The sequence below is a fragment of the Tachyglossus aculeatus genome, chromosome X1 (genome assembly GCF_015852505.1).
Source record: "Tachyglossus aculeatus isolate mTacAcu1 chromosome X1, mTacAcu1.pri, whole genome shotgun sequence".
Classification (NCBI taxonomy): domain Eukaryota; kingdom Metazoa; phylum Chordata; class Mammalia; order Monotremata; family Tachyglossidae; genus Tachyglossus; species Tachyglossus aculeatus.
Genome location: NC_052101.1, coordinates 8,075,573 through 8,090,590, shown reverse-complemented (window position 1 = coordinate 8,090,590; position 15,018 = coordinate 8,075,573). Strand labels below are relative to the sequence as shown.

At 43.8% G+C, this 15,018-nt stretch overlaps 1 protein-coding gene across 1 annotated transcript in view; it reads left to right on the top strand.

Annotated features, from left to right (window-relative positions):
* Nucleotides 1-9,859, top strand: part of ERICH1 (glutamate rich 1) — an 82,620-nt gene extending 72,761 nt beyond the window's left edge. The window contains exons 6-8 of the mRNA XM_038771656.1: nucleotides 180-551; nucleotides 4,156-4,350; nucleotides 9,532-9,859. Of these exons, the coding sequence (XP_038627584.1) occupies nucleotides 180-551; nucleotides 4,156-4,350; nucleotides 9,532-9,605 (641 nt within the window). The 3' untranslated portion in view covers nucleotides 9,606-9,859. The remainder of the gene's footprint in view (nucleotides 1-179; nucleotides 552-4,155; nucleotides 4,351-9,531) is intronic.
* The last annotated feature ends 5,159 nt before the right edge of the window (nucleotides 9,860-15,018 follow it).

The following is a 15,018-nucleotide window of genomic DNA, read 5'->3' as shown; positions in this document are numbered from 1 at the left end:
TATTTGCTCTTCTAAAGCTCCCACCTCAATTTATTTTCCACTTGCCTATTTGGGAGTTTAATCAAAATATGCCCAAGTCAGAAAATTGAAATCCACGCGGTTGCGGCACAGAATGTTTATTAAAATTCCAGGTTACCGAAAGCCGGATTTGTGTTTGCTTGTTCGTTGTGCTTTTTCAGAAGACGATCCCAGCGGGCAACCAAAGAGAAGGCGAACTCGGAAGAAGAAACCCAGGAGTAGAGTGCTAAATCCCTCCGTGGCAGGTGGAGAGCAAACAGAATTTGAGAAGCATGGAAATCTCACACGAGATAAATCACAGTCTCAGCACACAGATGGCCCCAGAATAAGCAGAAATAAAAAACGGAAATTGAAAAAGAAACGGCAAAAAGAAAGGAAGAGAGCAGCTGGCTTACTAACAAAAGCCACGGGCGTGGATTTTATGTATCAGCCTGAGGAGCGTGGCAGTGAAGAAGATTTTGAAGACACTGATGAAATGGCAGATGGCATCCTAGACTTCTTGCAGGCAACACAAGAAATTTATTTCTCTGATCGTATGTTCTCCCCTCTTCGATCTTTCGGAATAACTGTAACAATTTGCAGTTTAGGCCAATCAACGCCTCTTGTTCAACTATTTCTCAACTCAGTACCTTAAATCAGTAGTATATACTGACACCCAAATAGAGATATTTGAATCCTTCCTAATGAATCAATCAGTGGTATTTATTGAGCGCTAATCTAGACTGTAGGCTCGTTGTGGGCAGGGAATGTGTCTGTTTATTGTTATATTGTGCTCTCCCAAGCACTTAGTATAGCGCTCTGCACACGGTAAGAGCTCGATAAATATGACCAACTGACGGACCAGCCAAGAGCCGTCCTGACGCATTGTCCAGGGCCCAGCAAACGCAGCAGATCAATCAATCGTATTTATTGAGTGCTTACTGTGTGCAGAGCACTGTACTAAGCGCTTGATCATTAAGCAGATGATCTTTGGGTTTGGCTTGCCGGCCAGGGTGATGGTCAAGATCATATTTTTAATCCCATCCCGATGTAAAAGATGAATGCAAGTAGAGCGAGAGTATGACAAAACTGGATTTTTAGTCCACGTTTCCACTCTCCCTCTCTGAAGTACACCTGAGAGTGATTTGTGGCTACACCTCCTAAGCACTTAGTACAGTCCACCGACAAAGGTGCTCAATACATACAGTGGATTGAAGCCCTCATGCCTATCATGCACATATCTTGACTTTCTTTAAGTCTGAGTTTGGCTTAAATGACACCATTCTCATCCATGCCAGTAGTGCTGGCGCCCGCGCGTAATACACTCCTTCATTCAGTCGTATTTATTGAGCGCTTACCGTGTGCAAAACACCGTACTAAGTGCTTAGGAGAGTACAGAGAAGCAGCATAGCTCAGTGGAAAGAGCACGAGCTTGGGAATCAATCAATCAATCGTATTTATTGAGCGCTTACTGTGTACAGAGCACTGTACTAAGCACTTGGGAAGTACAAGTTGGCAACATATAGAGACGGTCCCTACCCAACAGTGGGCTCACAGTCTAAAAGGGGGAGACAGAGAACAAAACCAAACATACTAACAAAATAAAATAAATAGAATAGATATGTACAAGTAAAATGCAAGTCAGAGGTTCTAATCCCAGCTCCTCCACTTGTCAGCTGTGTGACTTTGGGCAAGTCACTTCACTTCTCTGTGCCTCAGTTCCCTCATTTGTAAAATGAAGGTTGTGAACCCCATGTGGGACAGTCTGATTACTTTGTGTCCCCCCCAGTGCTTAGAACAGTGCTTGGCACATAGTAAGCGCTTAACAAATGCCATCATTATTATTATTGCAATATAACAATATGAGAAAGGTGGCAGAAGGGCAATACACCGAGGAATGCACAGGAAGGATTTTTGGGAGGCGGGGGTCAGTCAGTCGATAGTATTTGAATACTTCCTGTGTGCACAGTGCTGTGCTAAGGTTTTGCACAGTAATTCAGGCCCCTCCCTGAGCCGTTAAAGGGCCTCTGACAGGTTTAGGGATGCTGTGCTCACCCATGGAGGAGAGGGAACCGAAAAAGTGGACGACTGTATTCCCGTGGATCTGTTGAGGCCCGGACTTGACTTCACTGGACCACGCCACAACTGATGAAATCTCATCGTCAGCAGTAGCATCTTGAAATGTGAAGGGTGACTGTTGTACCCCTTTTAGACTGTGAGCCCAATGTTGGGTAGGGACCGTCTCTATATGTTGCCAATTTGTACTTCCCAAGCGCTTAGTACAGTGCTCTGCACATAGTAAGCGCTCAATGAATACGATTGATGATGATGATGATGTGCATGTGTGTACTCACAATAGAGGGAGTGTGCATTCTTTTCTGGTATTTGTTAAACGCTTTTCTGTGTGTCAGACACTGTTCTAAGCAGCGTGGCTCAGTGGAAAAAGGCATGGGCTTTGGAGTCAGAGGTCATGGGTTCAAACCCCGGCTCCGCCAATTGTCAGCTGTGTGACTTTGGGCAAGTCACTTCACTTCTCTGTGCCTCAGTTACCTCATCTGGAAAATGGGGATTAAGACTGTGAGCCCCCCATGGGACAATCTGATCACCCTGTAACCTCCCCAGCGCTTAGAACAGTGCTTTGCACATAGTAAGCGCTTAATAAATGCCATTATTATTATTATTTTATTGAGAAGCAGCGTGGCTCAGTGGAAAAGAGCCCGGGCTTTGGAGTCAGAGGTCATGGGTTCAAATCCCGGCTCCGCCAATTGTCAGCTGTGTGACTTTGGGCAAGTCACTTCACTTCTCTGCGCCTCAGTTACCTCATCTGTAAAATGGGGATTAAGACTGTGAGCCCCCCATGGGACAATCTGATCACCCTGTAACCTCCCCAGCGCTTAGAACAGTGCTTTGCCCATCGTAAGCGCTTAATAAATGCCATTATTATTATTATTTTATTGAGAAGCAGCGTGGCTCAGTGGAAAAGAGCCCGGGCTTTGGAGTCAGAGGTTCAAACCCCGGCTCCGCCAATTGTCAGCTGTGTGACTTTGGGCAAATCACTTAACTTCTCTGTGCCTCAGTTACCTCATCTGTAAAATGGGGATTAAGACTGTGAGCCCCACGTGGGACAACCTGAACACCTTGTAACCTCCCCAGCGCTTGGAACAGTGCTTTGCACATAGTAAGCGCTTAATAAATGCCATCATTATTATTATTGTTCTAAGCCCTGGGGTAGAGACAGGCTGATTAGGTTGACACTGCCCCTGTCCCGCATGGGACTCGTAGTCTAGATAAGAGGGAGAACTGAGCACAGAGAAGTGAAGTGACTTGCCCAAGATCCCGCAGCAAGCAGTTAGTACAGTCGGGGTTAGAATCCAGGTTCTCTGACTTCAAGGCCTGTGTTGTTTCCAGTAGGACAACCTGCTTTTCATTATCTGTAATTTATATGTATACACATACATATATATGTAAAAAAAAATTATTTATATTAATGTCCGTCCGCCCCTCTAGACTGTAAGCTCGTTGCGGGCAGGGAATGCTCATGTTTATTGCTTAGAGAAGCAGCGAGGCTCAGTGGAAAGAGCCCGGGCTTTGGAGTCAGAGGTCATGGGTTCGAATCCCGACTCCGCCATATGTCTGCTGTGTGACCTTGGGCAAGTCACTTCACTTCTCTGAGCCTCAGTTCCCTCATCGGTAAAATGGGGATTAAGACTGTGAGCCCCACGTGGGACAACCTGATCACCTTGTAACCTCCCCAGCGCTTAGAACAGTGGTCTTAGTACAGTGCTCTGCACACAGTAAGCGCTCAATAAATATGATTGAATGAATGAATGAATGCTCTGCACATAGTAAGCGCTTAACAAATGCCATTATTATTATTATTATATTGTTATACTTTCCCAAGCATTTAGTACAGTGCTCTGCACACAGTAAGTGCTCAATAAATACATTTGAGTGAATGAATGAATGATCTGACTGCATGCTCCTTTCCAGGATCTTGCTTTTTCTACCGATACTTTACATTCCTGTTGAAAGCATGTGGATATCTAACTCTGGATAAACTTGCTCTTCTGCCCTGGGACGATCTGCCCTAGAATGATATCCTAAGATCAAAAAAGAGAATAACTGTAGGCTGCAATGGTTGTGCCTTTCTTTCTCTAGGTAAATCTGCCTGTGCAGATTGGTCCGTATGTTCAGAAACTCTTCAGAAGGTTTTAAAACGGCTCGAATCTCACTGTATGCCTTCCCCCGATGTGACGCTTCTGCATCAGATGAAATCTCTGGTACTCCTGCGCGATACCGAAAGACTGACCAGCGCCCTGGACCAATTCCAAGAACATTGCCTGATGCCGCCACGTATGTACTGTCCGTCATCCCGCCCGGGATATTTCCCTGTGCGGACTCAATTTCCGATCGGCTGGGGCACCTCCCATTCAGTACCGAAACAATACCGAATTAGAAACGTAATAGGACACACATGGTTCGGTTGAAACCAATCCAGAGGAAAATGTGACTCGCTTTTCTGTATTAAAGAAAAAGATCCCTCTTAAATATATCCCAGATCATTGAGAGTGTCCATTTTGGGTTCCTTGGTCAAAATTCTCACCATATACAGTTTTTGAACTCTGTGTAATAATTAATAATAATGATAGCTGTTAAGCACGTGTTACATACCAAGCACCATTCTAAATGCTGGGAGAGATACAAGGTAATGATGGTAATTCTGGTACTTGCTAAGCACTTACTGTGTGCCAAGCACTGTTCTAAGCTCTGGGGAGACGCAAGGTAAGAAGCAGCGTTGGCTCAGTGGAAAAAGCATGGGCTTGGGAGCCAGAAGTCATGGGTTCTAATCCTAGCTCTGCCACATGTCTGCTTTGTGTCCTTGGGCAAGTCACTTAACTTCTCTGAGCTTCAGTTACCTCCTCTGTAAAATGGTTATTAAGACTGTGAGCCCCACATGGGACAACCTGAACACCTTGTATCCCCCCCAGCGCTTAGAACAGTGCTTTGCACACAGGAAGCACTTAACAAATGCCATAGTTATTATTATTATTATTATTATTATTATTATTATTATTATTATTATTAGTTTTATTAATCGGGTTGGACACAGTCCTTTGTCCCACATGGGGTTTGCAGTCTTAGTCCCCTTTTTACAAATGCAGGAACTGAGGCACATATAAGGGAAGTGACTTGTCCAAGGTCCCGCAACAGACAGGTGGAGGAGCCAGGATTAGAACCCACGTCCTCTGATTCCCAAGCCTGTGACGAGCCCCTAGGCCTTGCTGATTTGCACAAGCAAATACTGTCTGAAAAGCAAATGCTCGCTAGAATGAAGTTGGTGTGGTTGGGGCTACTGTCCATTTATTTTGGAGATGAATTTCCAACACCTCTCATTCCGTGGCATTCGTTGAGCGCTTACTGTGAACACGTGCTGTGTTCAGAGCTTTATTCTGAGCCCTTGAAGACCTGAAAATCAGGGGCTCACAATCCTCCAATTTTGATTAATCAGCTAGCCTGCAATTAAGTACACATTAAATGTAGACTTTTTCTTAAATGGTATTTGTTAAGCACTCATCAAGTGCCATTCATTCGTATGTTGCCGACTTGTACTTCCCAGTCGCTTAGCACAGTACTCTGTACACAGTATGCGCTCAATAAATACAATTGAATGAATGAATGAATTCAGTCATATTCATTGAGTGCTTACTGTGTGCAGAGCACTGTGCCAGGCTCTGTACTAAGCGCTGGGGTCGATGCAAGCTAATCAGGTTGTACAGAGTCACTGTCCCACATGGGGCTTTCATTCTTAATCCCCATTTTACAGATGAGGCCCGGAGAAGTGAAGTGACTTGCCCAAGATCACACACAGTAGACTAGTGGCGGAGTCAGGATTAGAATCCAGGACCTTCTGACTCCCAGCCCGTGGTCTATCCACTAGGCCACACTGCTGCTGCTTACTTGTCAGAGTAAAACTGAATTTAGAACCTGGTTGAAAAATAAGGCACCGATTTAATTACGCACAGAGCTAAGATAACTAAGGATTGGATTGGCGAGCAGGTGAAGCTTGCATGCAGTCTGTTTGTTTTTTGTATATGTGTGGGGTTTTTTTGTTTGTTTTTCATTTTAGCCGTAGGTTTTCTGTTGAAAACCAAAGCAGTTTTTAAAGGTGATTGACCATTAATGGGCTTTGATTTTTGTAAAGTTTATCTCAAAGGTTCAAGGTATTTTGTAACTTCCCTCTTGCATTCTCAAGTAGATTTGGGGGAAAATTATTCCCTACCAATTTTTTTTTCTAAAATCAATCATTTGAGTGTGTAGCATTATACCAGTAGTAATTCTGCTCTGGGCAATGACTGTCACTCCTCATGCGGCCTATTTTTCTCTGGTTCTGCCTCTCTATAAAGAGGAGATCCTACTTTTTTAAAAAAATTTATTTCCTAAGATGATTTGGCTGAAGCTGTTCTTACGTAAGGGAAGCATTGCCCTTTCATTTGAATGCAGTGTGGGTATGTTTTCACGGGTTTAATTTGTGTTCCTCAACAGTTGGGTTTTTCTTTTAAGAATTCATTTAAGCGTGCTCCCATTCCAAGTGTTATAATTCCTGCCTCAGTTGTCCTTTGTTACCTCTAAGTCAGTCTGGTTTAAAAATACGGCTAATATACAAAGTCAGAGACCCAATTTTAATTATTGAAACTTTTTTCATTCCTAGTCTAAGAAAGCCATAGGGTCTAAAGCTCAATAACTGAAAGTGAGAAAGAGACTGTCTTCCTTCCAGCTATTGTAGGCACGCCACTTAAACAGATGGCAGCTGCTCAATAATAATTGTGGTATTTCCTAAGCGCTTACTGTATAATAATAATAATGACAATGGCATTTATTAAGTGCTTATTATGTGCAAAGCACTGTTCTAAGCACTGGGGAGGTTACAAGGTGATCAGGTTGTCCCTCGGAGGGCTCACAGTCTTAATCCCCCCTTCTAGACTGTGAGCCCACTGTTGGGTAGGGACCGTCTCTATATGTTGCCAACTTGTACTTCCCAAGCGCTTAGTACAGTGCTCTGCACACAGTAAGTGCTCAATAAATACGATTGAATTGAATTGAAATCCCCATTTTACAGATGAGGTCACTGAGGCACAGGAAGTTAAGTGACTTGCCCAAAGTCACACAGCTGACAATTGGCAGAGCCGGGGGTGAACACAAGTTAATCAGGTTGGACACAGTCCCTGTCCCACATGGGGCTCACAGTCTCAATCCCCGTTTTACAGATGAGGTAACTGAGGCTCAGAGAAGTGAAGTGACTTGCAGACAGTCACACAGCAGACAAGTGGCAGAGCCAGGATTGGAACCCATAACCCACTGATTCCCAGGCCCGTGCTCTTTCCACTATGCCATGCTGCTCCTCTGGCCAGTGAAAATCCACTCTCTCCCCTACGTGTCAGAATGTGATTTGAGAGTTCATCAAAGAAGCCCCCATTTCTCAAAAATGTCATAGGTAGGTATCATCCGAAACACTTCACGTAAACGCATTTAAACTGCTTAGGTTTTATTGTGGGATTTGGGAGTGCATTTTGTTCTTTTATTAATGAGGGCCTAAAGCGAATCAAAGCGTGTTATAAATTGACCAGTTTTATTTCCTGTTCTTTTAAAACTATGATATTAGAGCAAGGCCTATTGAGTAGGTTGGCTTGAGAGGAGCGAGGTATGCATTTTTGGATATGGGGAAGATGAGCAAGAATAGCCTGAAAGCCAGTGGCTGGGACTTTTCTGCGTGATGAGGAGAGGTATGGGCAGCTGTCGGAAGGTTTTTAGGAGTGAGATGTGCGCAGAACACGGATGTGTTCCCCAAAATAAGACGTGCATTGCAGTGGGGAGAAACTGGAGGCAGGGAGGTCAGTGAGGAGGCTGATGAGGTAGTCGAGGCAGGACTTGGACCAGTGGGGCGTTACAGTTTGGTTTCAGAGGAAGGGGCAACTTCTAGAGAAGCAGTGTAGCCTAGTAGTAAGAGCCTCGGCTTGGGAGTCAGAGGACGTGAGTTCTAATCCCGGCCCTGCCCCTCGTCTGCTGGGTGGCCTCGGGCAAGCCGCTTAACTTCTCCGTGCCCCATCTGTAAAGTGGGGATTAAGACTGTGAGCCCCATGTGGGACAACCTGATTACCTTGCATGCACCCCAGTGCTAAGAAAGCACACAGCAAGCACTTAACATATGCCGTCATTAGTATTAGTATTAGAGAAGTGGAGGTGGAACCCACCGGATTTGGTCACGGACTGAATACGAGTGAGAGAAAGAAATCAAGGGTGATGGCAAAGTTGCAGATGATACAGAGTTGAATATCTGAGGAAAAAATGCACTCATCACCATTGGCGAAGCTTCAGCCGTGTGTGACCCCGGGCCCTTTTGAAGATATTGTTTATAATTAGTCGAGGGGAGACATTTTCCTCAGGTTTTCCAAACAAAGGAAATGAGATGTGAAGACGAGGTAAAAATAACTTGTTAGCCTGCTTTCATTTGAGTGAACCACAGGAGGTTCATAATTGAAGGCATTTCCTGTGAGTTTCCAACAGGCCGAGCGGCTAACCCACATTCTAAAGAGGCCCGAAGCTGCCGTCTAAGGCAAACAAAATGGTGCCCAGTCAGTCATATTTATTGAGCGCTGACTGCAGGGCACTGTACTAAGCACTTGGGAGAGTACAGTACAACAATATCACAGACACATTCCCTGCCCTCGACGAGTTTACAGTCTAGAGGGACTGTAAGACCAGTGGCAGTAGGTTTTAAAACCACTTTCACATCTCGTTGCTCAGTGGAAAGAGCCCGGGCTTCGGAGTCAGAGGTCAAGGGTTCCAATCCCGGCTCCGCCACTTGTCAGCTGTGTGACTTTGGGCAAACCACTTCACTTCTCTGGGCCTCAGTTACCTCATCTGTAAAATGAGGATTTTACAGGATGGGTAGGGACCGTCTCTATATGTTGCCAACTTGTACTTCCCAAGCGCTTAGTACAGTGCTCTGCACACAGTAAGCGCTCAATAAATACAATTGAGGATTAAGACGGTGAGCCCCACGTGGGACAACCTGATCACTGTGTAACCCCCCCCCCCCCCAGTGCTTAGAACAGTGCTTCACACATAATAAGTGCTTAACAAATACCATCATTATTATTATTATTATTATGTATTGCTGTAATCTGATCATTTATTCTACTCTAGTTAGCACCTCTAGGAATATTTTATTTCACTGTAGAATTCCTATATTTCTAGTGAACTTTGAAAATGTGCCTTTCAGGATCCGGGATATTGGGTTTTCTAAGTTTCTAAGTCGGCAACTCTCAAACATCTAAACTCAACTATGGTGCAGTCACTTAGAATGTAGACTTTAAAAAATTGAAAGCGAACTGTGGCAGATTTTATTGAACTGAGATTGAATGTTTAAACCCTAATGATAGGTGACAGCAGATTCAGGGTTTAGTTGCTGCTTCTAGAACTTACTACAAAAATACCAAAACGAAAAATCTTCAAGCATTTGTTTTCTCTTTTCAGATGAATCCAAGGTAATCTCAACCCTCTTTCATTACTGGATGACTGAGATCCTTCCTGTAAAAAACAGAAACTAAAGTTCATGATTCCGTCTAGGAAGAGTTCAGTTTTAATGTGAATATTGTTACCTTTGTCTTACGTTGCTGACATATGTTTCTCTTTAATGTAACTCATTTAGTAAATTAAATTGTTTTCAGAGTCATGCCAGTTGAGTGCACTTGTAATATTGTTTAACTGTCTGTGTTTTTTCTAAGGAAAAATGAGTTCTGATTCCAACATGGTATTTATAATTCAGTTTTCAAATTCTGTATTCAGAATGTATTTTTCTAACATGAGAAATTTGAAAAACGAGCGCTTTCAAATGGAATGAAATGTATCATTTTAAAACTATGTGTTGTAAATTCAAACAAATCATCAATGGAATTGAACTTCGTAGCATTTGATGTTTTCCAGATGCTCTACTTCACTTACGGCATTTCAGAAGGAGGGAGAACGTTATTTTACCTAGTTGGAATGGAAGGGAAACAGCACAAAATCATCCTCCCGAAACCAGGCAGGCTGACCTAGCGGAGAGAGCCAGAGGCAGGAGTCCTGGGTTCAAGTCCCATATATGCTACTTGCCTGCTGTGTGACCATGGGAAAATCACTTAACCTCTCTGGCCCTCAGTTTCCTCATCTATAAATTCAGACGGTTTTGACACCTGTCTACACGTTTTGTTGTCTGTCTCCCCCTTCTAGACTGTGAGCCCACTGTTGGGTAGGGACCGTCTCTATATGTTCAAATTTCTCATGTGTTGCCAATTTGTACTTCCTAAGCACTTAGTACAGTGCTCTGCACATAGTAAGCGCTCAATAAATGCGATTGATGATGATATGTTGCCGACTTGTACTTCACAAGTGCTTAATACAGAGCTCTGCATAAAGTAAGCGCTCAATAAATACGATTGAATGAATAAATGAAATTGCAGACAAGGTAGATTGTGAGGCCCATGTGGGACAGAGGACTGTGTCCAATGTAGCCCAGCACTTAGCGCAGTACTTGGTACACAATAAGCACTTAATATATACCATTATTATTGCTGTTGCTATAATGTTTTCAGTGAGGAGTGCAGGCTAGGGCGAGTTTTAAGAATTTGACTGCACTTATCAACCCGGAATTGTTCACACTATCTGTTGAGCAAGAATAGTTTGCCCCAATTCTCCAGATTCAAAAAGGACTTATGGAAAGCTAATGGATGTCTGACTTCTGGATTCTCTGGCAGGTACTGAAGCTTTTGGGTTAATCAGTCAGTCAGTCCATCATATTTATTGGGCGCTTACCGAGTACAAAGTACCATACTAAGCACTCGGGAGACAATAACGCAGCAATCTAACAGACACATTCGCTGTCCACGGTGAGTCCGGCTTTTTGCATTTGAAAATTAGTGAAATGCAGGCAAGCTTTAGTGCCTCTTAGAAGATGTAGGAATATTTTTTGCCAAGAATGGGACACTGAGATGTAAGCCCCTGAGAGACCAGTCAATCAATCAATCCTATTGATTGAACGCTTACACTGTGCAGCGCACTGTGCTAAGCACCTGGGAAAGTACAGTATCACAGAGTTCATTCATTCATTCAATCGTATTGAGCGCTTACTGTATGCAGAGCACTGTACTAAGCGCTTGGGAAGTTCAAGTTGGCAGCATATAGAGACGGTCCCTACCCAACAGTGGGCTCACAGTATAGAAGGGGGAGACAGAGAACAAAACAAAACATATTAACAAAATAAAATAAATAGAATAAATGTGTACAAATAAAATAGAGTAATAAATGCATACAAACATATACATATATACAGGTTGGTAGACCTGTTCCCTGCCCACAGTGAGCTGACAGGCTAGGACATAACTTATATTCATGTCTGCAGACATTAATATAAATAAATTAATAATAATAATGGCATTTATTAAGCGCTTACTATGTGCAAAGCACTGTTCTAAGCTCTGGGGAGGTTACAAGGCAATCAGGTTGTCCCACGGGGGGCTCACAGACTTCATCCCCATTTTACAGATGAGGTAACTGAGGCCCAGAGAAGTGAAGTGACTTGCCCAAAGTCACACAGCTGACAATTGGCGGAGCTGGGATTTGAACCCATAATCTCTGACTCCAAAGCCCGTGCTCTTTCCACAGAGCCACGCTGCTTCTCTATTAGACATATGTACGTAAGTGCTCCCATAAGTACATAGACTCTCTAGACTGTGAGCCCGCTGTGGGCAGGGATTGTGTCTCTTTATTGCTGTGTTGTACTTCCCAAGGCTTAGCACAGTGCTCTGCACACAGTAGGCTCTCAATAAATAGAATTGAATGAATGAATGAATGAATGAATGAATGAAAGGGCCATGGGGCTGAGGGAGGGGGGAATTAAAGGGTACAAATCCAAGTGCACGGGTGAAGCGGGCGGGAGTGGGAGAAGACCTAAGCGTGGCCCAGTGAATAGAGCCCAGGCCTGGGAGTCGGAAGATCTGGATTCGAGCCCCGGCTCCGCCACTTGTCCGCTGCGAGCCCTTGGGCAAGTCACTTCACTTTTCTCTGCCTCAGTTCCTTCATCTGTAAAACAGGGATTACGACTGTGAGCCCCATGTAGGACGTGGACTATGTCGAACCTGATTAGCTTGTATCTTTCCCAGCGCTTAGTACAATGCCTAGCACTTAGTAAGCACTTAAATATCGTAAAAATTATTAGGAAGGGTACAATAGAATTAGAAGGTGTGATCTCTACCCTGAGGCCTGTAGCAGTTTAGAATCTAGTTTGTCACTCACTCGATTTTTTAAGCACTTAGCCTCTGCAGAACACTATACTAAGCATTTGGTGGAGTCCAAAATAACAATATAACATCATCATCATCATCATCAATCGTATTTATTGAGCGCTTACTTACTATGTGGAGAGCACTGTACTAAGCGCTTGGGAAGTACAAATTGGCAACATATAGAGACAGTCCCTACCCAACAGTGGGCTCACAGTCTAAAAGAAACAGACACATTCCCAGAAACAGACACATTCCCTACCCACAACAAACTTACAGTCTAGTGATGACCTGACACCTAGAGAAGCAGCATGGCTCAGTGGAAAGAGCCCGGACTTTGGAGTCAGAGGTCATGGGTTCAAATCCCGGATCCGCCAATTGTCAGCTGTGTGACTTTGGGCATGTCACTTCACTTCTCTGGGCCTCAGTTACCTCATCTGTAAAATGGGGATTAAGATTGCGAGCCCCATGTGGGACAAACTGATCACCTTGTATCCCCCCCAGTGCTTAGAACAGTGCTTTGCACATAGTAAGTGCTTAACAAATACCATCATTATTATTATTATTATTATTATTACACTCTGGCAGCAGGAAGTTTTGACGGAGAGCCAAGACTTCTGCCGACTGTTTTCAGTTTGCTGATTAGAGGGGTGTCCTGAAGGGAGGATGCAGGAAACGACAAGGATCCTCCCTTCACTTATTGTCCATTTGGGACATCTCAAGCCCTGACGCTTGACAATTCTCTCATTTCACTAGCCTCTCTATCTCTTAAATGAGTTGCCAAATTTAAAAGGCTGTCCTAAAGTCAAAGCGAAAGGGCTGTGGATTGGACAGGTGTCAAATAAATTCTTATAAATTCTTTCATAACGCACCCGCACATCTGTATTACAATGCGCCCATTCATCCCGGCTCTGTGTGACCTTGGGCAAGTCACTTTCCTTCTCCGGGCCTCAGTTTCTCATATGTAAAATGGAGATGAAACAGCTGTTCTCCTTCCTGACCGTGAGCCCCATGTGGGACAAGGACTATGTCCAATCTGATTAAATTGTATATACCCCAGCACTTATAGAGTAGTGCCTGACACATAATGAACACTTAGCAAATGTCAGCATTTTTATTATTAATAATTACTATTATTATTAGGCTTAGATGATCCTACTTGACGCTTTTTCAAATATCAAAGTTTAGTGGCACATACCTTATCAAATCTTATCCTGCTGTTTCCATCCTTCATTAGGTTTTGGTTTTATATTCTTATTTTTCTTCTGACAGGCCTCCTCTAAGAACCAACCAAGCCAAAGTAATTTGGGAAAGTTCCAGAGGACAAGCTTTAGGCCTCCTGAAGCTCTTTCAAAAGATTATTTTCTCTTTGTCACAATGGTGTCGCGAGAGCTGTAAATAAGATCAGCAAATACCGGTGACAAACTGGGTTATTTGTTGGGTTTTTTTCCTATTGTTTGAGATTTAGCATTGTCATACCTAGAAGAGGACAAAATCCCTGCTTGGGGTGACTATGCCCTGGAGAACCAAACAAGATCCTGCCTTTAAAAAAGCACTAAAGCCCTCAGATTGGGTTGGGAAACTGGGGCTTACAGTTGTTAGTTTTTTGTATTTCTTCCAACTACCATGCCTCTTTTTTCCCAGATGGTATGTACAGATCTGTGAAGAAAGACTTTTGAGGAATAATTGAATTGCTCGAGAAATGGGAAGGAGAAGAGGCAGCTGGCTGGGCATCCAGGCTGGGGGTCAATCACTCAATCCATCTAGGGGTTAATCACTCAATCCATCAGTGGTATTTATTGACTGCTTACAAAGTGAAGAACACTGTACTGGGAAGAAGCAGCATGGCGTAGGGCTAGAGCCCAGGCCTGGGAATCCGAAGGTTGTGGGTTCTAATTCCGGCTCTGCCACTTGTCTGCTGAGTGACCTTGGGTAAGTCACTTCACTTCTCTGGGCCTCAGTGTCCTCATCTGTAAAATGGGGATTGAGTCTGTAAGCCCCACCTGGGACAGGGACTGTGTCCAACCCAATTTGCTTGTATCCACCCCAGTGCTTGTTACAGTGCCTGGCATATAGTAAGTGCTTTACAAATAAATTTTAAAAAAATCCAGAGACATTCCCTCTGGGTGAGACGTTCCTTGCCCATACGAGGAAGAACTGGAGGGGTAAATGAATTAATAATAACAACAATAATAATAATAATGGTATTTGTAAAGTACTAACTGTGTGCCAGGCACTGTACTAAGTGCTGGGTTATATACAAGTTAAATGGGTTGGACACAGTCCCTGTCCCACATGAGGCTCACAGTCTCGATCCCCATTTTCCAGATGAGGTAACTGGCCCAGAGAAGTGAAATGACTTGAATAATAATAATAATAATAATAATGGCATTTATTAAGCGCTTACTATGTGCAAAGCACTGTTCTAAGCACTGGGGAGATTACAGGTGATCAGGTTGTCCCATTGGGGCTCACAGTCTTAATCCCCATTTTACAGATGAGGGAACTGAGGCACAGAGAAGTTTTAAGTGACTTGCCCAAAGTCACACCGCTGACAATTGGCAGAGCCGGGATTTGAACCCATGACCTCTGACTACAAAGCCCATGCTGTTTTCCACCGAGCCATGCTGCTTCTCTGAAGTGAATGAATTGAGAAGGAGTAGGCCAAAGAGATGTCAGCAGAGTGGAGAGCCAGGGAAAGATG